Source organism: Clinocottus analis, unplaced genomic scaffold (genome assembly GCF_023055335.1).
Source record: "Clinocottus analis isolate CAN_PGR_092001 unplaced genomic scaffold, fCliAna1.0.p SCAF_14, whole genome shotgun sequence".
In the NCBI taxonomy this organism is placed as follows: Eukaryota; Metazoa; Chordata; class Actinopteri; order Perciformes; family Cottidae; genus Clinocottus; species Clinocottus analis.
Window position 1 is genome coordinate 8,670,476 of NW_027175865.1, and position 26,595 is coordinate 8,697,070.

The following is a 26,595-nucleotide window of genomic DNA, read 5'->3' on the forward strand; positions in this document are numbered from 1 at the left end:
TGGACAAGCGAGTCTTGCGCAGTGTAAACACGGCGGGCACTGGGACCACGCGGAACGGGCTTTCAGCAAGCTGTCGCTCACCGTGAACCGTTGACGCTGCTCGTTCACACAGCTGAGAGCTTCACGCCTGCGTTCCCGACAGACGCTGGAATATTAATCAATAACTCGCTTTCGTTTTTTATCTCTCTCTTCAAATTATGTGGTCATGATGAAGTGAAGCATGGCCAAGCGACCGGGGACCGACGACGGGATGTTAACTTCGCCGACCATTCTCCGGGGCTTGGCGTCCGATTCGAGCCCCGAAGACGTGGACATGGACTGCGGCGACGGAGCCGCGGAGGTCTCCTTGGAAGACATCCTGAAACTGTACAGCCAGCCGATAAACGAGGAACAGGCCTGGGCTGTGTGCTACCAGTGCTGTCGGACTTTAGCGCAGAAACGTTGGAGGAAAAGCTCCAAGTCTGCCAGTGGTTCGGCCGTCGACAACCCGAAGAGGATTGAGGGACCCGGGGATGTGATAATCAGGAGGGACGGCACCGTGAAACTGCTCTTTGAAGACTGCACAGGTAAACGAACCGAGCCCGGGTCAAGGTGTCGGGATTTCAATCCTAGTCCGGTTTGATTAACTGCGCAGCCAAACCGACAAAGACTGCTATCTCTACAGACCATGAAGCCTTTGCCTTCACATCACTCACAGGCCAAACGAACCGAGCATCTCTACAAAGAGGCCATATTGTTGTGTCTGTCTGCTTCCAGCCATGTGGTGAATTTGTTTACAGACGCCCGATGCGGTCATTAAAAATACATCACGGATCCCCGCATAGCTGCAGGGAATAGAGGCGACAAGGAAAGCTGTGTATCAATAATTAACTGACAGGATCTGTTCTCGCAACATAATCTAATATTTACATTATAAACATGGTTGATATTGTTGCTTCATTCAAAAGGGTGTGTTAACAGGGCTGGTCCTGAAGGACCGCTCGGTTTAGGTTTCTTTTTTCAAATTACGCTCCTTCAGCGGTCTGTTATCTACAGTAAACAATGACCCATGTGTTAAATTCAAACTGCAGAGCACCCTTGGGCCCAGTCCAGAGCAAAGCCATATAGCAGCATCAAGGCCATGGTTACATTCTGGCAAAAAGACAAGCGCAGATGACTCATATTGCTGCTAACAGCCACATTATTTGTGCTGTGACATTGGATCACAGCAGGTGCTTGGTGTGGGCTGCCTGCACCTGAGGGGGGTTTTACACGCAATGGAAACCCATTTTAATATTTTTTAGTAAACATAGTAAGGTGTAAGCTTGCAGGCTGCATTTGTAGTTGTGATCCTCTACTTTCCTGCTGGTGTGTTCCATGAGATGAAACGATTATTACTGTAAATGAGTTGATCAGTCAATTGACAGATAATTAATTGTTCTAACCATTTTGCTAATTAATCCTAAAGGCAAAACTGTAAAAATGTCAAACATACCAGCTTCTCAAATGCACTCATTTGCTAGTTTTTTTGCAGAGTTACATTTTGACTTTGGGGTTTTGGACTGTCTTTTGAACAAAACAAGCAACATGAAGACCTTTTTAGAGACAAAACTATTGTTGATGAACAAAATCAGCCCTAATGTACCTGATGGCCCTAATTAACATAATCAGGCAGATTATATCAAATCATTCTAGACTGAATGACTTGAATCCTGGCATATATTAATAGAATAATGCATAGATTTACACTTGAGGATTTAAGATTCATGCAGTCAACCTTTGGACCAACTACCAACTTTGGGCTTAAAGACCAGCTGGTAACTAATTTAAAGGAGCTTCCTTGAAGGCCTCTTCGAGTACACCAGTTTTGGTGTGTAGAGAGATGTACAGAGTTTCTCAAATATCTTAACTGCATTACATTAATATGTAAAAGATGCAGTTGGGTATGGGTGGAGAAGGCGTGTCCATCGGCTCAGCCTCAGGCTCTAAGGTTATAACCGGTCTCTCCTGGGAACTTATTAGCCACCGTTTCTTATTTTCCCCTTAACTGTTTGTTTACACCGCTCCATGCAATCTCACTATCGAACCCTTCAGTCCAGCTCTCCCTTAGCTCAGCATATTAAACCAACCTGAGATGGTTTCTGTGTAAGTTACATTCTTAGTAGAAACCCATTCAGCCTGAAAGTCTTGACACTGCAAAAATAGAATACATGTGATGATTAGTTTGGAGATTATGGAGGAGAGTCCTTTGCCTCTCCTCTGGCTAGTGACTGAGGTATTTTGGGACAGCTCGGCCCTGTCCTGATTCTTATTAGGCCCGGTGATGAGAGAGATGTGAGACCTATTAAGCTTTCAGTAGCTCTGAGTCCCGTTTCAGAGGTTGCTACCCTAACAAAAAAAAAAAAACAACCTTGTATAACGTACATATGGCCTACATGAGTCAGTGACAGGGTGGCATTATTTGGCCAGCACACAGAACACCAACACTACTGAGGCCTTAACCGCCCTTTTCCTATCTCAATGCTTATATCATAATGTCGGCTGCAGTACGTGTGTGTCTTAGTGTTGCATACAACAGTGTCGAACTAAACACGGAGTCTAAGTCAAGTGCTTATTTTAGACTCAATTGACGCAAGATATGCACTGCTCCTGCTGCAGTTGGATCAATTCACTCGGAGCATGGGGAGAAATATATTCACTGCCACTCTACGTTGCCAAGAGCAGTGCCTGAATGAGAGAGACGCTTGTTTACCCCTAAGAGTTTTGATGATTCATATCAGCAGAGAGAGTTGATTTTTGGTTGATTTGTTGCATGCAGTATTTTAACTGAAATGTAATTCAATACAGTTGATGTGGTTAATTATCCCTGAAGGGGTTTAAATATGTTTTTAACATCTTGTCTGTACATATTTATTTGAGATGAGACAAACAATGTTTTTTTTTTTACAGATTGAATCTGGTAGAGAGGTCTTTCATCTACCCATCTCTCTACGAAGCCCCTTTTTTCAGTAGCACAGAGGTTGATATTTCACTGAATGGGATAGTCTGGGTGACACCGCACACTGCTCCAAATATGCCTCACAGTGACTTAATCGCTCTGAGCGATGAGGGCCCTGGCCAAGCCTACTCTCCTTGCCTGGGACAAACAGAGGATCCAGTGTTTCTCAAATGAGCGTTGGTGGATGACTGTTTATTTATTTTTTTCCTCCCGTCTGTTGGCTTTAATTTATGGTGACCTGCGCAGAATTGAGCTGAGACATGTCTTTTCCGTGAATGTCTCCTTAAACTCTGCATAGAAAACAAATTTCTTAGCCTCAATTCAAACTGGTTTGTCAAATACATTAACATTCAGAGAGATGACACATCTGGCCAAACTGTCTCATTTATATGCAATGACCTAATTTTACAGTCTGGACTAGTGACAAAGTCTACACATCTATCTTCCCTATTTGTACTTTAACCCCACACGTTACTCTTACCGACAGTTACCCTGTGTTCCAATCACTTTTGTCCAGTGATTATTATGTGTGCTTTTGATTGCCAAAGCTTTTGTGGTCTCTTTTGTCCAATAAAGAGAAACTTTAGTTTTTTTCCTGTCCATTTAGGGTCCTGTGTTTGGTTATATTGTTTCTAAAAGGCTTAAAGTTTACGTGAAAGGTTAAGGTTCTTCATATTGACTGTCTATGTTGAGAGAGGTTTTCATGGAAATGAAGAGAGGGTAGTGTCTTCCACCAGCCCCCAGTGGCAGGTTTTGACACCTCAGTTTGCCTCAGGCAGTGTGCAGTGACTGTAGGGAAAACATAATAATTTATTCACTGTGTAATTTTACTGTTGGCACGGTCGAGCAATCGAGCTTTACAGTTCCACGACATTTAGTCTCCTCTTTACTCAAATTGAATATTTGATGTCCTGTAACACTGAGGTGTGTTTTCTGTCTGCTTAAATGTCAAATATAATTATACAGAACGTGTACACAAATACTTCAGAGGGTGTGTTTTACTAATAATAATATATAAATTGTTTATGAGTGTAATAACTCTATTGTTCTGTCATTACAGAAAAATACCAACCAGCTGCAACGTCATTGGAGGTGAGTGTCCCATCAGTCTCTTTTATTGCTCCAAGTTCAGTTTCAGAGATTTGGTCTTCCTTTTCAACATGCTGGTAGAGCATTTCGGCACTATGTATTACTCTTAAGATACAATGAATGTTAATTCAGTATCAGATTTTTTTCACTCCACAACAGCCATGCGCGATTTTGTTATGACAACTTGAGAAACGAGATTCAGTGCCCACCACTGAATCCACAAGTGAGCAATTGCGTCATAAGTGGTGCTGGTGTTGCCACTGTGTTGCAAAATTGTTGACAGTGGCCTTGAGAAAAACATCTCTGTGGAGGCAATGCAAAAAAGACACACAAATGAACATTAACTTGTTATGAGTGCTGGTAAAGAGTGGTGGTATTTTTCTTTAGGAAATGGTAGAAATCATTTTGTCAGTCAAAACATAGATGGACACTGCTCCAATGCAACATACAAATTAATTGTTAGCCGTCTAAATGTACCAACACGCAAGCATTGCACCCTTTCATGCATTAAACAATAGTGGGAGTGAGCTTTGTGCAACAAGTCCTCTCTACTTTGTCCAGTACTTGTTGTGTTTGCTGCACTCTGATGAAGAAAAGGCACCAAAAAGAAGAGCATGACTTATTCTCTTTTTGGTCATTGAATGTGTTACTTTCTATACTTATCACACTCATTGCTAAAACCATGCGAAGAGGTCATGTGTCTGTTTGGCTAAGCAAGGTGCACTGTATAAGCCCTCAATCTTCATTATGTGTACAAAGACTAAGTGCACAGAGAGTTCTGTCAACTCTGAGCAGTCTGATCATCTTTTGTTTGCCTTGCTGTTCATGTGATCACAGGCATGCACAGTATGTGTTTGTTTCTGCATGGCTGAATTTGAAGTAGAATTCCTCCACCTCAGCTGACAGTCCCTGCCCTCTTCTCCTCCTCTTCTTCTTTTGGCAGTTGATATGGAGTTCCTCCTTGTATCATGGTCTTTGCTCATGCTGTGTGACTAAGAATCAACGGGGTGTGTTTGCCTTGCTAGTTTGTTGGAAGTTGGCAACATCTTGCACAACGGCTATTTGTGCCGTTACATTACAATCCTACAGAATCGACCACAAGGCCAAACTTTAAGGACACACCTTTTTTTTTATTCTCATGGACTGATAACTGAAGCAAAGAGATAATCACATGTCTTTTGTGTGAGCTCTCATTTAGACTCGGTAGCTTGCTTTTCCCAATTAATTTTCAGTCACACATGCTGAACATAACCCACAGTGGCAATGTTGGTCCGTCTATCATTTTGACTGAGACTGAAATAATTTGGAATACTTGATTATTGGTAATAACCTTTTATCGACTATCAAACACAGTTTGAAGATGTTGATGTTCCGAGCAAAGACACCATAGTCCGTGGAGGTTCTGCCGCGTGAGTGGGGGAACACTTGAAGCTCGCAATTTGTCACAACTGCAAGTCCAAAATAAGCAGAGGAACAACCATAAACACATTTGGAACAACTAACTTAATAACACTTATTATATTGTGACTCATTCCCATACCACATTTATTTTTTGGCGACAAATTTAATAAACATAGTTGTTTGAAGATGATGTTTTCGCAGCAATATAACATTATAATTATATATATATATATATATATATATATATATATATATATATATATATATATATATATATATATATATATATATATATATATTATAGAGGGAATTAAGAGTTTGAACCTTTTGGGACAGATGTGAGAACATGGCATTCTTTATCCTTGCTAAACATGTGAGCATCATTGTTATGAACGTGTTATCATTAATGCAATCAATGTAATTTAATATTCTAAGCATTAACTGGAACTATAAATTCACTTTAGTGCTTTGCCTTGACCTAATTATATCCAGATCATTCCGGAAAATAAATTTAGTGGACACATAGACTCACACAAACAGTGTTACCCCTTTTGTTGTTGATACACACAGCAACGCTCTCACACATGGTCAAATTTTGGCCAAAGCACATCGTCCCTCATGTCTCGGCGTTGTGTGTTTTGTTTGTCTCCGTCCCTTGTGGAAGTGAGTCAGCATATTGGTAAATGGAGTTCTCTCATGCCTTTCTCTGCTTTGGACACTTGGAGCTAATCATCAATAATATCAAACAAGTTACCCATTGGTCACTTGAGTTCAAACTGGTATTTTACTTGTTGTGCCCTGTTGTCATCTTTGTGGCTTGTGGTACACATTTCTTACAAGGAAAATAATTAGTGTGAGACTTGCATCTTAAGTTGTCGCCTTCAGGACAAGCTCAACCCAGTTTATCCTCTGTTAAAGATTAAGACAAGATTAGTTGTAGTACCCTGTTCTCCAGTCTTCCAGGTCTGCCCGGATCCCTGTTGTTAATTTTTATGCTGAGATATTTGGTTTGCCAGCTTCATGCACAAAATAAAAGTGTTGGATTTTGAAATTAATCCTCGTAGTTTTCAGAGAGACCACGGTGAGGTTAGCTGTATTTGGCTGTTTGGCTCAGATTCTGCAGAGCAGTGCATATTTTTGCATGTAAACAGTCCTGGCATCCGCTCTGCAGCTGATTGAACAGGAAGTGCAGGTGTCTCCACGTGAAGCTCTGGCTCGAAACAGGCCGTTTCTTACTCTTGTCAGCTCTGATGAGATACTGCGCATTTCCAGAGAAACTGATAATGATAGAAATAATAATAATAATAATAAGATGTCCTTTCCTTTCATCATTTTTGAATGATGGCTGTAGAGTTTGAATATTTGTCAGACTGTTTAAATGTTTAAACATAAGTACAGGTCTTTGTGTGTGAGGGGTTGGTTGTCTGACTTTTGAGAGCAGACATAGTCCCCTGGAGTGACTGGCACTCAGTTTTTACTAGTGACCTAATTGTTATGTCCTGCTTTTATTCCAATCAATACATTTATTTTTTGTGACATTGACAGCTTCACTTAAAAGCACTCATGCAGCTCACATTGCAGCCCCCTCGCATTACAGTTATGCCTATATCAAGATATTCACAGCAAGCAAACTACAGGAATGACATTTATTGAGTAGTCTGAGGTTTTTGAGTCAGGGTATTCTGTTTACATCACACAAAATAAATCTATATTGTTTTCTTCTGGTCCGATCAGCCCTGAGAGATTAATTTAATTTCCACTTCAGTTGGTCAGCTTTATAAAGTTAGCTTTTTTTAAGTCGCAATAAGGTCCAGTTTGGTTTTTGGAATGGTTTTTGAGTTTTTTCCTCTTTCTCTTTTGTCACAGAGTTGGGTTTCTTGCATGTTTGAGCCAATGTGGGGAGTCTGAGATTTTAGATGAAACGATTAGCTTTTACAGCTGATGAATATGGTTTCTTAAGCAACAAGCTAGATCATTTAATGCTCAAGTGATTTAACTTGAATTTTATGTTGATACAACCCCTTTAAAAAAAAATAATTTTTTTTTTATTTTTTGGCGACAAATTTAATAAACATAGTTGTTTGAAGATGATGTTTTCGCAGCAATATAACATTATAATATATATATATATATATATATATATATATATATATATATATATATATATATATATATATATATATATATATATATATATATATATATATATATATATTAAATTGGTTTTACCTGCACCTCTACTTTCAACCTTTATTCCACCATGATGGCTTAAAACTATGTCACATAATGGCTGTTTGGTCCAGAGGGACTTTTTCAGTCCTCTTCTGTAATTTCCAGCTGACTTCATATGAATGCAAAGTGGACAGCAACAAGCGGATACAAAAGAGCGAGTAGTGTTCTGTCCCACAATGAATAGTAATGCGTCAGATTGGAGGAGGCTGAGCATCCACTCTTGTGGTGGAAGATCTCTAGATTTAGCTCTGCTTATGTAACAGTCTGTGTAATGATGGCTTTGCTTTACTACTGCAGCAAGCTGAAGGACGCTTCGCTGTCTGTTGTGATGGTCACAGTGTTGCTTTGGGCTGTTAAGGCAAGAATGTGCTGCGATAACTCAAAGAATTACGTCATTCCAGTGGCTCAAGTCAGCAAGAATACAGACTTCAATTCTATCAGTTGTTATATTTATGGCTATTAATATGACAACTGATACAGCTGATGAACAGACAGGAGTAGTAAAGTGTTCCTGTTAACAATGTATTCTGAGATACTCCTTCTCTCCCAGACCTGCCCGAGCTTGTAAATCTAAAATCATCTCGGATGATTGTCTGTTCATCAGCTTTATTAGATGACATATTTATAGACATAAATATGACAACTGATATAAATTGAATTGATTAAATGAGGAGTAGTTGTATATTTCTATAAACAGATATGTATGCTAAAACACATTAGCCAGATTTTTTCCTTTCTCCCACGTTTGTGTTGAAGAGCACCATTAACATTACCACAAGCGTCTTTCTTTGCCGATCTGCGTAGTGGTTGACTCACTGAGTCTTTCCCCATCATATGGTTGCTCCTCTCGCCCTGCTTGTTGAGCCAGTTTATCCAACAAAGGATTTGTGTCTATTTTTTTTAACCTAGTCTTGTTTTTGGCCTTTCACTTTGTCCCGTATGAATTAAAATGGCAGTTTATCAAAGCTTTACTTACGATATTAAACTTTCATCAAACCAGGTGTACTCACATTCATGAATTTATTTTCCAAGCAATGATCTCAATGATTCTCTGATCAAGAAAGAAGCACACACAATAAATACACAAGTTTTAGCCTCTCCAGAGACAGCATTTCTACTCACGATTGCCCAAACTTGCCCTTTTGAGCTATTTGGCGCAAAAGTCGACCAAACAGATGTTTGATAATTATGTGCCCCTCTTTATTTCTTTTTTCTTTTTCAAGAAGGCTAATGTTGAGTGTAAAGCTTGACCCATTTTTCAGTAGTTAAAAAAACAGCACTTTTGTTGTGTGGCTACAAATAATTAGGTTCTGTTCGGCGAAAAAAAGTCCACATCCTGAGTATTTTCTATCTATACGGAAAGAAATACAAATAACCTTTTGTTTCCTGCCAATCCTGAGTTAAAAAAAGTCTCTTCCTACTAGTCATTGAGTCTCAAGATGCCTCCGACACTAGTTTCAATATGAGACAAAGATTCTGAAGTATAAAACAACTCATTGTTGGAAAACATAGGCCTGACGCCCCTCTTTGCCAGGCAGGGATGTCATGCAGATCCAAAGCACGATTATTTGTTTGTGGAGCGTGAGAAATGTTTTCTCTGAATACATATCTCCCTCCACTCCCACAGTTCTGTTTGCACACAATACAATTACATTAGTTTAAGATTCGGATGACTCATCCCGCTGAATTTCCTGAGATGTTTGGTAATGTAGGTGATTTCCTGTGTTACTGTAGTTAGTTGGTCAAAGCTAGAGCAATAGCTGCTTGAGGATTTCATCCACCCGAGCAGGTGTCAACCTATTCTGGGTGGGAGCCTGGTTTCAATTAGTGGTTCGCCACCAAACACTTCTGGCTATGACTAAAACCTACCAGTGGATTTTCTGGCAGTCTTTCCTAAGTGTTTATCGCGTACTTGTTTCACCTCATTCCTCCTCTGCATCGCCTCCTCGCCTCATTTCTCTGTGTCACAAGTCTTCTAATTATATTTTTAGGTGCATTTAGAAACTGGATTTAACGTTTCCTCTTTCCTGGTCGCTGATTATCAATTGTACTTTTAGAGGTATTTTTCCCATTCCATCTGACACGAACTCATAGGAGACTTGATGCCATTCTTTAATGAATTTGTGAAGCTGTAACAACACGGCCATGTTGGTGGTGTGACAGGGTGGAGTTATCTCCTCCTTTTCTAGGCATTCATCCATGGACTTAACTGTGTGTTTGCCGAATTGAGTCCAAACTGTCATTATTTACGTTCAGGAGCGTCAGAAGAACCAGATTAATGTACGGTGCTTTTGGTTAATTATGTGAAACAATCTTTCTGTGCTAAACCACGAGCAGTTAATTATTACAAGCCGTGTTGTGTTAGCATGGAAATTGGATTCAAACTAAATCCACTCAAGCCTTGACAGTATATTGCAAATGTTATACTGGATTAGACATCGGCAACTGCTTGAATTCCATATGAATACTTGATTGTACATGGTCTAATGTAAATCTTTACGTCACTGCGGCCCATGAATGACACCCTGGTGCTGTGTCTCTCACTCCAGCAGTCCCGAGCATCGCCGGCGACTAGAGCGCATGTTGTCATACGGATGGATTATAAGGTTACATAATGAGACACTAAGGAATAGGATATTTATTTTAGCCCTGGAACAGGATTATCAGCTGCACACAGAGATAGTTGATGAATGATAACAGTAGGAGACCATGAAACTGATATTTTTTTTCAGAAAAAGAATCGGATTAATAGAGGTGGTTATTTTTATTTATAGTTAGACCGTGAGCAAGGAGCCAAGTCAAAACTGACAGTTTAGTGGTTTGAGTCACAGAAGAACCAGAATCCCATTGCTGTCAGGTGATTTAGTGCAAACATGAAGAGACTTAAAATTATTATGACATGTTATGTGCAATTATTGGCAACCGTATCAACATTTCTTTTTGAATTTTGATATCCCCATATTTTTTATAGTTTAGGAAAATGATCAATGTTAAAAAAATGATCTACAGGAAGCATCTTGGTATGTTGAGTTTAAACTCGAGTACGCCTCTTGTGTAATGATTTTCCGCCTCTGTTGCTGCTGTCAATTCCCCCAAACATGCTCAGTCAACTCCCTCCCCTTCAGTGCAGTACACCACAGGCAGGTGCTGTTCCCTGAGCCAAGCATAGCAGGCCAAGCCCTCCAACACCAGCCAAAGCAACACTCTTGTTGAAAAAGGGAGGTGTCCAAATACAACAATGACGCTCCATTCCTTTCTGGATAAAAACACACGGCACACTAATAACTCACTGTATGCAACACATAAAACTCATCTTCTTACGTCAACAAAGCAAATTCAAAATAGTTTTGAGGTGTTACTTCTGCGCAAACAAATGCATTTCAGCAGGCAGTCTGTCTACATACAAATTTTGTGCAAACCATGCAGCCACAGCAGTTACACACTGACACGACTCCCTTGTTGAATGTTACAGAAGCAATGACAAGAAATATATAATGCAAAACTGGAAACTATGAAAAGGCATGTAAGCAACAGTATATTTTCTTGCAGTCTGGAAGTGCACTGTGGTGCTGTATTAAGAAAAATGTAATAAAATCAAATCTGAGACTTTGGCAGGTACTGAATATCACAAGACTAATATTGGGATCACAAGCACATTTCTTTTTTTGTGCTGGAAAGAAGTAAAGTGTCAGTTTAAATTAGCTGTATTTTACATGTCTGAGAATAAATGTAGCAGCAAAGAACTATTTGCTATGTCAAGATATATTGTAATGTCAACATGTTGAGTCACTAGAAATGCTCCAGATCTTGCACCTTTTCAAATGAGTGCTGAAGTTCACGCACTGAAAGAAGTTGGTCAAAGTTTACTCCATCGGAGACCCTCCTCAGTGAGCTACTGTCCTGTGTGAATAATTTACTCATCTTGCTGATATACTTAAATTTAGAGCAGTGGATTGATTAAGTTGTCAGGGGTGGACGTTGCACAGCAGAGACATCTTGTCATGCTGCAGTGAAAGAACAACTTTGTTTTGTCTCGTGCGGTGGTTGTTTGAGACATTTTGGAACAAACTGCAAAGAATAAAGGATGGGTCATACCCTGCTTGTTAGTGAGGGGAAGCAGTGATGAAATGAAATCATCCCCAGATTATGCTAATAATCACGCTGTTTGGAGGAACACCGTGGCCTTGTTTCACATCTGGTTTATTGCCATAAACTGTCTTTGTCTGTTCAGGTGAATTACATTTTTTTTTTCACGATTTTAAGAATGTTTGTCTAACAAAGTCAGGGGTGATCAGAAATTTTGGTCTGTACATGAGGATCTTACAATCTGCCAAAATTTAAAGAGCAGCAGGGGCAACATAAAATTTGTATAGAGCCTTTCATATAATGAACATACCGGATAGCAAACGGTGTAGTCTGACAGTTGGAAAGAACACAATGTTGTCACTGATGCAGCAAGTAAACTAAACACGTTTAGGAAAAATGGAATTTAATAACCCTTGTTTAATTAGAAGGGTCCCTTTGCTTCCCTACTTAATTGTCAAGATAAACAACAGTTAAATCGTGTATAACTGAATGTTCAATTTCTAGTTATTCTTTTTGTCTTTCATATTTAGCTAAAGAGTAAATTGTGTGATATTGTGAAAGGGCGGGCCGCGGGTGTCTTTTATTATAGTCAGATCCAATCCTGCATCGTCTCTGGAAAAACTTGGTTGAAAGGAAATCTCTTATAGATTTGTGAAATATATTTATTTTCACTACCCAATACTAATATACACCATTAAATCTGTCCATTGTTCCACAGGTCATTGACTCATTGGGTATCATGATTTACAAAGCTCTAGACTATGGCCTCAAAGAAAATGAGGAGCGTGAACTCAGTCCGCCGCTGGAGCGCCTGATCGACATGATGACCAACGCCGACAAAAACCAGAGTGACCCCTGTCCTGACGAGGGCTACGAAGCCACAGAGGAGGAGGATGAGTGTGATGAGGAAGAAGAAGAAGATAAAGAAAAAAAGGAGGAGGAAGAGGAGTCCGTCTCTGCCTCCACCACCAGCTCTGTCGGCAGCATACGCAGCTATCGAGACCTTCTTACGGTAGGTTGCTGGGTGGCAGAACATTTCACAACAGCTCTATTCTGTTTTTTTTCTGTTAAAAGCTGGTGAAAGATGCTCAGAGGCTGTTGATCAGTGCAGATGGCGCATTTTCAATAAGATGCAATTGCAATGACATCTGTTTGAAACAAAAGTAGAATCCTCACATTCATAACAAAGTCACATTAGGTTAATTAAATGTACCGATTCCCCTTTTGCTTTAAATATTTCCTTTATGCCATTTTTATATTGGATCTGTTAACGGCGCAGTGCATACACATCACTCCCCTGATTCCCCTCATGAGGGCTGTCATGCTGCAAATTCCCGAAGGAGCTTGTGAATATGAGACTGGTAATTATAGCTGTGTAAACACGCCGGTATTTGGGGAATAGGCTGAGAAACCTTCACAGTTTGTTCTTCCATATAATAAACCCAGTGTATAACACAACAATAGGTCTGTTTGCTGCTTGCCTGACTCCTAATTCCTCCAACAATGACCTCTTGAGTGTGAACTGCAATATGGTGGTATGACATGGCTCGAGTAGATTACAGCACATTCCTGACTGACCTCCTTCCTTTACTTGTACTCTGCTGCTCTGCTAGAGGAAGTTTGGGTCGATAAGGGTTCAGTAAGACGTGAAGTTAATGAAAGATGACAGGACTTGCTGGAGAAGCATCCTACTAAGACAGGAGTAGTTGGACGTTGAATGTGCTGTTTTTACCCATTGTCATAGTGAGCTAGCTCTTCAATAAAACACCGAATCTCCAAACTATACCATTGGCACAAACTGTAATATCTAAAAAAATATAATTCACCTACAGATTATCTGTATAATTATACAGATCATTGTTGGCATAAGCTGTGAAAACCACAATGCAGCTGTATTTTAAACTTGTTCATAAAGACTCTGACTGCTCAGGTGTCATTTTACATGTGATTTTCCCTTCAAAGGACGAGGAAGAAGACATTGTGCTGAGTCAGACATTCCTGTGGCTTGCCAAGCCCTGTATGAAAATATCAGAATATGTCACTCGTCTGGTTTCTCTCCTTGTGTCACTGGAGATAATTGGCCAGTATACCATTGCTCTGGCAGATGGTGTTTATCATATTTTTACTGTCAAATGCCATGAGGGCCAGGCTGCTTAAGTGATACTATCAGGCTAGTTCTGTAGGTCAAACTGGACAAACAGGTTTGAACTGCCAAAACCACAACATTGGTTGAGTTTAAAATAGTTCAATAATTGTTGATGAATTGGCACATTGTACAGACCGTCATTATCCCCAGAGTTTAACTGTGATATTAACAAACTAACTGCAGGTGTTAGCAAGCAACACCTTTACAATGAGAAAGCTTTATAATGAAACTAGAACTCATATTGTGGTGTTGAAGAAATCATTATTGCCGCAGGGGAAATTCTTTCACTGCGATAGTGCTGCTGGTGATCCCCTGATGTTTTGTCTTGCATCACTTTGAGCCACACATGTTGGTCTATTTGGGATGTAACATTACATTTTATACAGACATTCATATTTCTCCTCAAGATGAATAGTAATAACTTGGATTTTCGATTTTAAACTCTCCAACCAGTGTATTCATCAGGCCAACATTTCAGTTTAATAAAATACTGATATCTGCACAATTAATAATATTGCCATCAGCCTCTGCTATGCTTTGTGTTTAGTGCTAATTAGAAAACGTTAGCATGCTATACTAAGATGGTGAACATGTTAAGCAAGTCTACAGTTTACCTTGAGCATGTTAGCATGCTGACTTTAGCGTTAGCATCGAGCTTGAAGCACTGCTGTGACTGAGCTGCAGACTCTAATTCTTGTTGCTACATCGCCTGGGTTTTGTTAAAAATGTAGTCGATGATTCTAACAGCTGGAAAGTAAAAGCCTAGTAAAATGCTGTGTGTGTGTGTGTGTGTGTGTGTGTGTGTGTGTGTGTGTGTGTGTGTGTGTGTGTGTGTGTGTGTGTGTGTGTGTGTGTGTGTGTGTGTGTGTGTGTGTGTGTGTGTGTGTGTGTGTGTGTGTGTGTGTGTAACTTAATTCCTTCTCTTCTCTACAGCTATGTTCTTCCCACCTACCCAGAACATCCAACGCCTCAAGTCATTACCAGGCCGTGTGCCGTGCTCTTTATGCCGAGACAAGAGAACTTCACACCTTTCTGGAGAAGATCAAGAATGCCAAAGAGGTAAGAAACTATGGCATGTGACATCTGCGGGTTATTCATAAATGTGGAGAGGATAAGTTACAAACTATTCCATTTGCGTGCGCTTTACCATTTTATACAACAATTGATAATATATTTGCCTATAAGAAAGTAACTTAAAACATTTAACTTTTCACTTTTCTTAGTTGCTACTCATCCAAAGTCGGAATACTTTGTTGATGAGTCATCCTCCAAAACATTGAACTCCTTTTACATCTCACAAACTTATCAAAATGTCTGTCAAGCCTAAATGGAATAAAATTCTTGTTCACTGACTGGTACTCTGAGTTAATTTTGGAAAAGATGTAGGCATTTGACGTTTTCCCACAGCCCAGACAGTGTAGCTATGCCTCACAGTGTGTACACACTCATGCCATATGTTCTGGCCTTGTTTTCTGGTCTTGACTCATGCAAATAACCTTATGTAATATATGGTTATAGAATCAAGTTTAACCTTGTTACAGCAACGTAAGGAGCTTACAGGAGGGGACCCCCAGGACATGTGGGCTGCTTTGTACTCCCTGTCACACTGAGCGTCACTGGATAGATGCTAATAAGTAACCATACGGTATCCCACGTGGTTACAAATTAGGAGAGTCAGTGAGACTTCCTTCAGGTTCTCTCACTGTTGTTGCCCTTCTCTTTTCTCTGACAGTGTGTATGAGCGTCTTGTTAACTTTCCCCTGTCTGTTCCGCCCATCTAGAATTAAACCAAAACCGTTGTTTTTTTGTGAAAGGTGTCAGTCAGCTACAGGTAGTTGTCATGGTTTAAAAAGATTAGATTTAAGGAGTGTTTCATCAGGAAATGTGGGTGTGGATGAATAGATGTGACAATGATGAGAAGAAAAGCAGCTACTTTCTTTGATCCGAGAAATATTGTAAATCATGTTTCTAACAACTTTTAATAAAGATGCTGGGCAGCTGTAGCTCATGGAGAGTGGTCGTCCTGCAACCACAAGGTTGGCGGCTCGTTTCCCAGTCCCCCCATTGTTTGCATGGTGAAGTGTCCCTGAGCAAGACACTGAACCCAGAGTTGCTCCCTGAACGCTTCACTAGGGCCAGCTCACTGCTCCTTAAAATACCAAAGATGGGATAATACATTTCCCCACTGTGGGACTAATAAGTCCCACAGTGGGACTGTATTGAAAGTATTGTCAGTCTGCCGGTGGTACAGTATTTTTTAATATGATGACAATGGAAATACATTTTTATGTATTTTTTTGTTCTTCTTTTCCTTTAACTTTTCTTGGTCAGAACCTTCGAAAAATGGAAGGCTATACTCAGGACGAACCTGTTAAAGACCTCGATGAACTGCAAAATGCAGATTGGGTAAGAGGGTTTTTTTTTGTTCTTTTATTGCTCAAAAAAAAAGACAACACATAGACACAACATCAAGAGGACGACAAAACGGTGAGATGCAAGACATCATATATTCACGGTGTATAACTATGGTGTGTGTCCGTGTGGATTATTTTCTCTGAGATCTGTGTTGCCAATCACATAATTTATAGACTGTGGTAATGATCCTGTCAGGTGTTTTTTTTCTTCCCCCCACTAGGCACGGTTCTGGGTGCAGGTGATGCGAGATCTACGAGATGGTGTCAAATTGAAGAAGGTTCAGGAGCGTCAGTATAACCCATTACCCATTGAATACCAGCTCACACCCTACGAAATGCTGATGGATGATATCCGCTCCCAACGCTACAAGCTGCGGAAAGTCATGGTAAAACAAAATTATTTTTGTTAGTTTTTAATAAATTGAAACGGATGGATAAGCATTTTAATCCCCCTGTTTATGTAAATAGTCACATGTTCCCATGTTGCAATGGTATTTTCTCTTTGCAGGTTTATACAACCCCTTAAGTGCATGTATTAAAAAGCAGTAAAAACAAACCTGATCCTTATTAAATTTAACTGTCATTGCAGGTGAATGGAGACATCCCGCCGAGGTTAAAGAAGAGTGCTCATGACATCATTCTTGATTTTATCAGATCGAGACCGCCTCTCAACCCTGTGAGTACAACAACACGGTGACAGTAATCTGCAAATCAACCTTATAGTTGTACCTTTACCATATTCAGCATACAATATTTATATAAGATGTATTGCCAATATTCAGTTTAAAGAGATTAAGAGGAATTAATTTAGTAATTATCTATATTCAACCTGGTTGTACAAACAATTTGTCAGTGCATTCAAACTATTATTTCCGGTTGTTTTACTTGCTCACTGGAATTCCCAGTACATGCCAACTGGCATGTTATATGTTCCCTAACATAGGGAACATGGTGTCTTATGAACAGATATCAGACTGTTATTGTTAACAAAGGGATCAACTTTGAATTGAAGAGCTGGATGACTTAATGCAGTTGGTCAAATGCGGGTGCTTAAAGTAATTTTTTTTTATAATAAAAAGAATATTAGTCGTATGTATGTATGTATGTATGTATGTATGTATGTATGTATGTATGTATGTATATGTGGTTCCTAAAGTGACATAGATAACTTTATAAACCAAGTTTATATTAAAGATGCATATTATCAATGCAATCAGTAACTGTTAGAAGAAAAACAAGCATTTTTTGCAGCAGTTGAGTTTTCAGCAGTGTTGTGTGCTAGTTAGGTGGTTCTTTGCGAAGAAAAATATTTCAGAGGGAAAACTTTATTGTACCACTGACTTAATGCGATTACATAACATGCACTCCTTTGATGAGTACTCACTTGGTGTGGTGGTTGTCATGAAAGGTTGCGGCCCGTAAACTGAAACCTCACCCGGCACGTCCCCGGAGCCTCCACGAGCGACTGCTGGAGGGCATCAAAGCTGAAAGGAAGCTCAGGCCGGTCTCCCCGGACATGATCCGCAGAAGCCGCCTCGGTAAGCTGCTAACAACTGTACAAATTGACATTCTAATGGTGTCATGCACAAATAGTCATTTAGCAAAAACTAATGTGCACAATTCCCTTGATTGTTTCTATCATCGAGAGTGCCTGTTAACTTACTGCTTTACGAGCCGAACCCAACCTCTCACTACAAAAACCATTTAAACATGACTTTACCACATCCATCATGATTACTCTAACAGCCCTCTTCCTACATCGATCTATTCACTTAATCAGAAGACGGTGTTTGCTCATGGATCACTTTGACTGCAGCTGGGAGCTTTGAGTTGTTTGTCTGACCTGAACTGCTAAAGTAACAGTTGTGGTTACTCACAATTTTGCTCTTTAACTCAAGTTTTTTGGTTCGGACTTAAAAATAAAACTTCTATTTGTAATGTTGCTCTTTGATGTTACTTTTTTCAAAGCAAGGAGGTAGAGAATCATTTTGGTATGCAGCCATCATAATTAGATAAAATGTTCGAACCATTAAAGGCTTTAATCGGATAAAACAGCAAACATGTTGTCGGTCGCTATACCCTCCGGCGCTATGTTTACACAAGGCACCTTTTTGTAAAGGGGTTTAGGAGCGTAATGTGGAGCTGTGGTTGCATAATACATGGGAGGCAAACCTGTTGTTCCTAAACATAATGCAGCTCTGAAATGTTAGATTTTCAATTTTTTAAACTTGGATTATTCATTGACATCCATTTTAACTCATGGATTTCTTTTTCTCCTATTTGCTCTCATTTCCTTAATTTAAAACATTGGCATATCTGTCAGTCATGCGACCTCTTAGCACATCTTACAGCTTTGACTCATCAGGTAAAGTTTCACGTCACCCATTGTGTTCCTATTGTTGCACGTTGTGTTTCATTCCAGGCTATTTTAGTGTTAGCTCCTGCTTCTCTATGATTTGAACACACCCTTTTCTTTTCTTTTTTCCTGGCTTGTGTTGTGTGTATGACACTATTGTCACCGACTACTGTACCTGTGGAAAAAGATTGGTCAACACAGTGCAACTAAATCTCGGACTGGGTGAAACTGCCACCTCGGTCTTTACTCGGAGGTAGAATAAAAATGCAAATCTTCAGCGCAGGCATTTTATTTGTAGTCATGTTATGAATGACGGCGTGGGGTTACTCACAGGGGACCATCTGTGGTCTAGGTGATGAGGGATAGCCGTTGAGACAGAGCCAGCAGGCTGAGATTACAGATCATCACTCTGCCCCTACAGCCAGTCTGCCCTGTTTGTCACCCTAATCCGTTCTCACTGAGGAATATGACAAATTGCATAACGCTGGTGAAATGTTGAACGGCGGATGACCGTCTGAATGTGTCACTACAGTGTCGTAGGATGACAATATTCCAGATGGATGTATGGGAATAACCTTACCCACTGTTGCTGCACTCCTTGTCGTTCTACTTCCCCCACGTTGTGTGTGTGTGTGTGTGTGTGTGTGTGTTTGCGTGTGTGCGTGTGCGTGTGTGTGCGTGTAGCTGGTGTCAGGAATGAAAATATGAATACACGTCATCCTGCTAATGGTTACACTCCCTTCATTCATTTGCAGGTGCAGGGAAAAGCATCAGCACTCCTCAGGACTTGTTCCGTGGCTCAGGTAAAGAAGAGCCTTTTTCAGTTTCCATCCCTTTTTAAATTAAACAATTGAGGAGAGAATTTGTAATATAAGCATATGGGCTGTGTATGCTGACTCTGTGGTATCATGAAGTAACGATACAGAGATTATTCTTGAGAAAAGTTGACTCGTTTATTTCATCCGCAGACACTCCTGATGCACCCAGGAAATTGGCTGTCAGCACCCAGTTTCTGGACAGTAGCAGCCTGCTGGGACCAAACCAAGGTGGTGCCCAGAACCTGAGCCAGAGGAAGAGGCTGCTCAAAGCGCCCACACTAGCTGAGCTGGACAGCTCCGAATCTGACGTAAGATGTCTGATTTATTTCCTGTGCTCATAAGATAATCATCACCCGCTTATTAATCAGGTTTCAATTAAGCTTCTTGAAACATGTTGATCATGTTTCCACATGAAAAAAGTAAAAACCTAAATGAACTCTGTTTTGACATTCAAAGTAGTTTAAAGGGATCCATGTCATGTGACTGGTTGAGTGTAATCTTCTGGTCGACAGGAGGAGCACACACGGAGCAGCTCCAGTAGGTCCACATCTTTGATGGAGGACACGTCACCAGAGTCAGTCATAGGGAAGAACGGTAAGTGCTTACCTGGAATATATTACGTTCTTTTTCTCTTTTTTTTTTATCACTACAAACATGTCGAAGTCGTCCTCATAAGATTTACTTATTTTTTGTCGCGTGTATCCAGTTCCTGCAATAGTCTTGCCTGTGTCGGCGACCAAACAAGACAAGCCAGACAAGCGTCGGTCTCCACAGAGGCGGCACTCAATCGAGAAGGAGGCCCCCACCAATGTCTGTCCCTTCGTACCGCCCTCCAGACAGAGCTCCAAGTCTTTGGTATGTAAACTGTGGGACTTATATTATCACAGCCTGGATGAATAAAGACTCTAAAGTAGATGACAGAGCTTGCATTAGTGACTGATCTTACTACACCAGTGGCAAATGTACTTATATTAGGTGACTAACCTAAGATGGTCAATTATATTATTTATTTGGTATAATTAAGATTATTCTCTTATCAGCATCTCTTTTTGGTCAAAATAATAAAATATACCAGTAACAGAAGGAAAAGGAGAGTCTGCTAAAGTATTTACAGCTCATATGGAAATTACAATTAGAATGAACTCTGAACGCACTAACAACACTGGGTACGTACAACATATCTGTTGAATTTACTCCCGTCCTGTGACCGGTCATTCGTTTTCCAATGAGGTCACTGGTTCTCTGAGTAACTGCGCCGGTCGTATGATTCTCGTGAGGTTGATGGATATAATTGAAAACACAGGACAGGCCGCCGTATGATGCGGATTCAGATGAAATTGGTTCATTTGCACGACATTATAGTTAAATTGCAAACTTCTATCATCAAATCAAAAGAAATGACAGTTAAAACCCTGGAGGAGACAGCTCTTCTAGGAAAAGTTGTCTCATTTTAACTTTATGACGATGTTAGTGATTACATCCTGGTCTCTGAAAATAAGAATAATAAACTTCTTTGTGACAGATTGAGGTAATCAAAAAACACACAATTACAGTTTTCTAGTTGGAATCAAAGGGTGATTTCCATAACCTGAAGCCATGTTTATTTTTTAAATTAAAAATTTCAAACATTTCTCTTGTAAATGTTAAATAAAAGGAGGGAAACTAGAACAAAGATCTTCCTGTTACTCATTTAATATCATTAACATGTTTACACTGGTTAGCTGTCTCATACTGAAGACTTACTTGCAGTCATTTCCTGTTTCATGTAATGCTGCAGCTGATGGAGGATCCCAGTGCCAAGGTAACAGAGTGACCTCTTTTAATTTGTTTTTGGGTTGTATGTTTGTTCCATTTTTGTGAGCAAAGTATCCCAGGACCACCTGGAGGGAACTTCTCTTAAATTTGGCACAAACGTCCCTTTGGAGTCAAGGGTTAACTGATTTTAATTTGTTGGTCACTGACCTTGTGTCTGTCCCATTCTCGTGAAAGAAAGATGTAAATCTGCACCATCAGACCCAGTCACTGGTTGTGATCCTGCAGTCATGAGTTATGAATGCCGCCATTTCATTGAACTCTTCTTCTGTCCTCTAATGGATTCGTCAAGTGTTGAATTGGATTAAACATAGTTGCAACCTAGCTTGTTTGAATATAAGGTCCCATATGTTTAAATGCCATGCTCCCGCTGTCTGCTGGTCAGGGGGAAGCTACTAGCGGTGCTCAGGGCACGGTATGTCACTATTACTGCATATCTTCAAGGGCACATAACACTGTGTGTGGCACTGTGGGTATTCCAATAGACTTGTTTTAGATGAACGGGACCTTGTGTCATGACCATTTGTGTGAATTGGAGATCTGTGGCATTCTGGAAACGTCACGGGAATGTTGAAAGGAAATGAACAGTTAATAATTACAAAATTGTCTCACTTTTTAAAATGTTTAATCCAAGCCTCCAACTGGAAGAGCGTGAGAGTAAATGATTGGTGAAGAACTTCTCTGAGCTTTGACTTTGGATGCTCTGCTACGGAGATGTTCAATAGATGGATGAATATGTTAAGTAGGCTCCGAGCAATGCCACAAATCTCCTGGCGACAGCAGCATGCACCGCGATGGGGGTCCACTTGCAAATTGGAAGTGTGGAATTTGTTATAAAACAGTCATAATAAACTTAAAGAGACATTTCGTAACGTCAAAAGATAATTCTACATGTTGCGCTGGATAACACTGACAGATTTTGAAGAAAGTAAATAGTGGACCACCAACATGACGGGCATGTTTCATCACCAGCATGCTCTGCATTTCCTGTTCATTGTCAGTGGAAGCTTCATTTGTGGTTCACAGAAGATGAATGTGGTCACCATCTTATCGCATGCTAGGTCTTTTGGTTAAGTGGTGGGCTACGGGTGTCTCATTGGCAGCAGATATCGTCACTTGTCGCAGTTCCACTCTTGTTCTGAATCTGCATATGTACCGGTAGTTTGCTGATTTTAATTATGTGTTTTTTTCCCCCAGGAGGAGTTCTGCTACCCAGTGGAGTGTCTGGCTCTGACGGTGGAGGAGGTGATGCACATCCGACAAGTTCTGGTCAAGGCAGAGCTGGAGAAGTTCCAGCAGTACAAAGACATCTACACGGCCCTCAAGAAAGGAAAGGTAGATGCCACATGTAGGATTTTCATTAACATAGGGATCATTTTAATACAACAGATGCCATGTACCTTGTTCACCTCACACATACTTTTCCCCCTAGGTTTGCTTTTCATGTCGGACCAAGAAGTTCTCTCTCTTCACCTGGTCCTACACCTGCCAGTTCTGCAAAAGGTAAACTTATTAACTGAATTGGCTTAAGTGTGAGCAAGACGACACAGAGCAGCAAATATTGGTTTAGGACGGCATTTACAGAGATGGGCATAAATGCTGCAATAGCAACGGTTATATCTGAACTGATGAGTATTTATTCATTTTAAGAAAATAAAGCACAGCACTGAACACTTTTTTCTCCAGAAAAAAATATGTTTTGCTCCTCTTCCAACTGGCTGTAAAAGTTTGGCTCATTCAATCCCCTGCTAAGTATTTTTTGGAAGTGCCTGCTCTTTTCTGTGTCCAAGGCGGCTTCTCAGATGGTTTTGTGTAACAAACCATCCGGCGGATCAGGACAGACTACTACTGTGAATTTGAAAATGGTTGTATCAAGCCTTTTGTGGCTCTGAAGGGAAGTTCGGAAATGCATACAATTTGGGGGATGGAGTTATAAATAATTGAGATTCCCAGACTCCTTTAGCCTGCTTTTCATCTCTGCTTTTAGCCACCAACTCGAAGGTACACTAGCTGCTACTAGCATAGCACATCCAGATCTCTGATCCAATCGTTTTGAGACCCAATGTGTGAAATAAAAAAGACGATATCTCTTGTTAAGCCTTAAACCGTCCACCATGAGTCTGAGAAGTGCTGCTCCAAGGATAGCTTCTGTTTATGTTCATAATAAATAATAGCTAACTTTTGTATTCTGCAGGTCTGTGTGTTCCCAGTGTTCTAAAAAGGTAGGCGGCTGTTGATTTATATTGAACACACTTTTAAACACTCATTTTAGAATTTCCTCCCTCTACACAAAAAGCATTTTATTGTATTTTATATTCTCAGATGCGACTGCCATCCAAACCCTACTCCACCCTGCCCATTTATTCTTTGGGCCCCAGTGCTGTGGCTAAAGAACAGGCAAGTGGAGCGTCTGCTCCTGCTGCGCCAGAAAATCACCCGTTCGGGTCTGGACACAGCCGAAACAGCCTACGCAGAAGTGTTTACAAGTATGTTACTGTAGAACTCCCATTTAGTTTCATTTACTGAGGAAATGTCATGCTTTGTCAGAGTAGTTATTTATTTTCTGTCCTCAGGTTGTCTAAGCACGGCAGCAAAGAAGGGCAGTCGCAGGACGAGTCGGAGCTGCCCAAGGAGCTTACTGAGGACTGGGTCAGCATGGAGATCTGTGTAGACTGCAAAAAGTTCATCATGGAGATCATCACCTCTAGCAGGCGCAGCCTGTGCGTGGCATCCAAACGTGCCCGTCTCAATCGCAAAACCCAATCCTTCTATATGTCGTCATCTAACTCGGTCAACTTCAGGCCCTCGGAGCGCAGCATCAAGGAGGTGTAGAAAGTGGGACTGCCCTTTGCACTTTTCTTTACGCCTCTCATAGAGCTAAGTTGTTCAATGAAAAAAAAAAAAAAACAACCCCCTCAATGAAGCCAGTCCATCCCACCCCAAAGTTACGAAAGGTTCTTATACCTTACCCTGTCTCAGGAAAAGTTGGCAGGCTATGATTGGTCGTGACTGGTCAGGACTGTATGGTAGCTGCCAGATAAGAAAGAAGAGCCATGTTTCTATACAAAAAAATCAGTCAAATCTTCTCGTTGCTGAAGTTGTTATTGTAAACCAGGTAAGATAATGTATATTTGACATAAGAGCAGAATCAGATGATACAGAAAGCCAAAAGCTGAAGTGATATGTTATTGTAGGCCCCTCTTTAATCTGGGTTTTGGATACATTTTACAGTTCCTGTTTACTTCTAGCGCTCAGGATTAGCAACAGATTGTCTTTTGACAGAAATGCACTGTAGATCTTCCTGTCAGGTCTGTTGGGGCAAACCCCTTCCACTTCTTGCCATCCCCTCTTATTCTTCCAACAACAATTATGCCAAATGTAACATCATTCATTTTTTTAAGCCAGTTTAAATGCATATGTACTGTTTTCTCATGTTGTAGGGGCTGACCCGTTGGGGTGAGGATAGTCAGATTATTTTTCCGGGGGGGGAGTGGTTAGCAAGTACTTTTAATGTAAATTCAATTCTGTGCCTGGTGCCAAAATGTAATTTTCTTTCTTCGAATGCCTTTTGTAGTTATGGACCTATTGTACATATGTGTTATAAACTCAATGGGGGACATTTTTAGGGTAATCCCAGGTTTCTTGCCCTTTCAATGTTTCAAGCTAGGCAACAGAAGCACAGAAATGTAGAATTTTGAATGTGTACATGCTGTAAATCTTAACTGTTCAAAATTTAATATAAAATTAACTAAGTAAAAGTATAATTTTACCATGTTTTACGATTTCTGCCTCTGGAGTTTTCTTTATTTGAAATTATTTTTCTGAAAACGTTATTAGTGTTTTGTTCTTGTCAATGTAATAATATTTTATTTCTGTTGTATAGTTTATAAACTCTTCAGTGTTAAACTACTCATGAATCACAAAATAGCACTTTCATTAGACCAATTATTGTTTTTGTTTAATTCATAATTTTTATTTTTATTTTTCACCTCTTGGCGGGGGGAGTCCATCATGCCATTTCCCAGAGTTCTTCATGAATGAAAATGTGTGACTGGTTATGCGTGTGATAGACTAATGACTAAAACAAAACGCTGCATCTAATTGAATGTAGGCAACAAGTTTATAACTGTCATTGAACATGCATTATGAACACACACACACACACACACACACACACACACACACACACACACACACACACACACACACACACACACACACACACACACACTCATATAGTGTGTTTGGTGACAGTTGTCAAATGAGCACTAAGCCTAACCAGTTCAGTGAAACGTACATCTGACCAGTTTTATTTTAGACCTCTGTAAGGAATGTATGCATGCTGTACTGTGATCTGTTTTTTGTTTTTTTTTTGTCAAAGAAATTATAATAAAACATCATGATTCTTACTTTGGCTCAATGACCTTTTTGAGCAGAATTTAAAACCTGGTGCGAAATGTACTTTTTAAATGTGGCAGCAGAGGGCGACACAGCTATAATGAAAATAAATCGGTCTGTTGCGTTTCACAACACTCTGTGGTCTTGGGAACATCAGGTGTTGGAAGTTGTGTATGGAAGGCATTTTAAGTTATTTCCGTATTCAGAATGAATCTGACTATCCTGTCATACAACAACTGTCTTTGTATTTGAGCCTCTAACAGTTGCTGTTTTAAAAATGGTGACTTTACATGAGCAACCTACTTGCAAGTTGCTCTAGTGTAACTTATATGTTCTTAATTCTTTTAGATCTTTGTTTTTTTCAATTATTATTAAATCAAAATACATTTTTGCATTATTGCCTAAACAAAAGCTTTTCGTTGTAGTTTTAAAGTCATCCTGTATCTGAATAGCTTTCTGGTCTGAATAAGACTTTGGCAAAATCTCTTAGCATTTCTGCTCCACTTCTGGCTGTAAAGGTATAAACCTTTGAAATCCCCATGTCCATCACATTAACACAGAGGGGTAAAGTTACAGACTGGAAATAGGCCTCTCACATGACACAGCGGGGAAACTCCTCGATTAGTATACCTACTTGTAGTTTCTTTCAAAGAAGAAAATAAACATTTTTGTAGTTCAGAGTATGAGAACCAAAGGTGTGTGTGTGTTATACATTACATTGCTCTCTAGCGACACAGTAGTACAGAAGTCCTAGTGGATATTCAGATTAAGCTCAAAAGAATGTTATAGCTGAGATGCTTGTTAATCACCCACACAGTGAAATTTAGGGTAAGGTTAAGGTGACATACTGGTGGATATTTATGGCA

General features: G+C 40.0%; 1 protein-coding gene across 5 annotated transcripts; it reads left to right on the plus strand.

The window, feature by feature from the left end:
• The first annotated feature begins 94 nt into the window (after positions 1-94).
• spire1a (spire-type actin nucleation factor 1a) lies at positions 95-25,721 on the plus strand. 5 transcript variants are annotated; one of them, XM_068575467.1, is made up of 19 exons: positions 95-566; positions 4,038-4,069; positions 12,504-12,797; positions 14,865-14,990; positions 16,263-16,337; positions 16,567-16,731; positions 16,935-17,021; positions 17,754-17,883; positions 18,669-18,710; positions 19,457-19,504; positions 19,670-19,827; positions 20,032-20,113; positions 20,226-20,374; positions 21,297-21,320; positions 22,529-22,666; positions 22,764-22,834; positions 23,526-23,553; positions 23,654-23,817; positions 23,905-25,721. In XM_068575467.1, the coding sequence occupies exons 1-19, from the start codon at positions 221-223 to the stop codon at positions 24,161-24,163; spliced, it is 2,418 nt and encodes an 805-aa protein (XP_068431568.1). In that variant the 5' UTR covers positions 95-220; the 3' UTR covers positions 24,164-25,721. The 5 variants fall into 5 exon arrangements, with proteins under 5 accessions (XP_068431568.1, XP_068431572.1, XP_068431569.1 ...); XM_068575471.1 differs by lacking the exon at positions 18,669-18,710 and adding an exon at positions 21,717-21,746; XM_068575468.1 differs by lacking the exon at positions 21,297-21,320.
• The last annotated feature ends 874 nt before the right edge of the window (positions 25,722-26,595 follow it).

Bases quoted from the DNA above. Each gene is read 5' to 3' on its own strand.
- spire1a (XM_068575467.1), top strand. From the start codon at position 221: ATGGCCAAGCGACCGGGGACCGACGACGGGATGTTAACTTCGCCGACC. The intron at 20,375-21,296 runs GTATGTAAACTG...GTAATGCTGCAG, and splicing joins GACAGAGCTCCAAGTCTTTG to CTGATGGAGGATCCCAGTGC. The intron at 23,818-23,904 runs GTATGTTACTGT...TTCTGTCCTCAG, and splicing joins CTACGCAGAAGTGTTTACAA to GTTGTCTAAGCACGGCAGCA.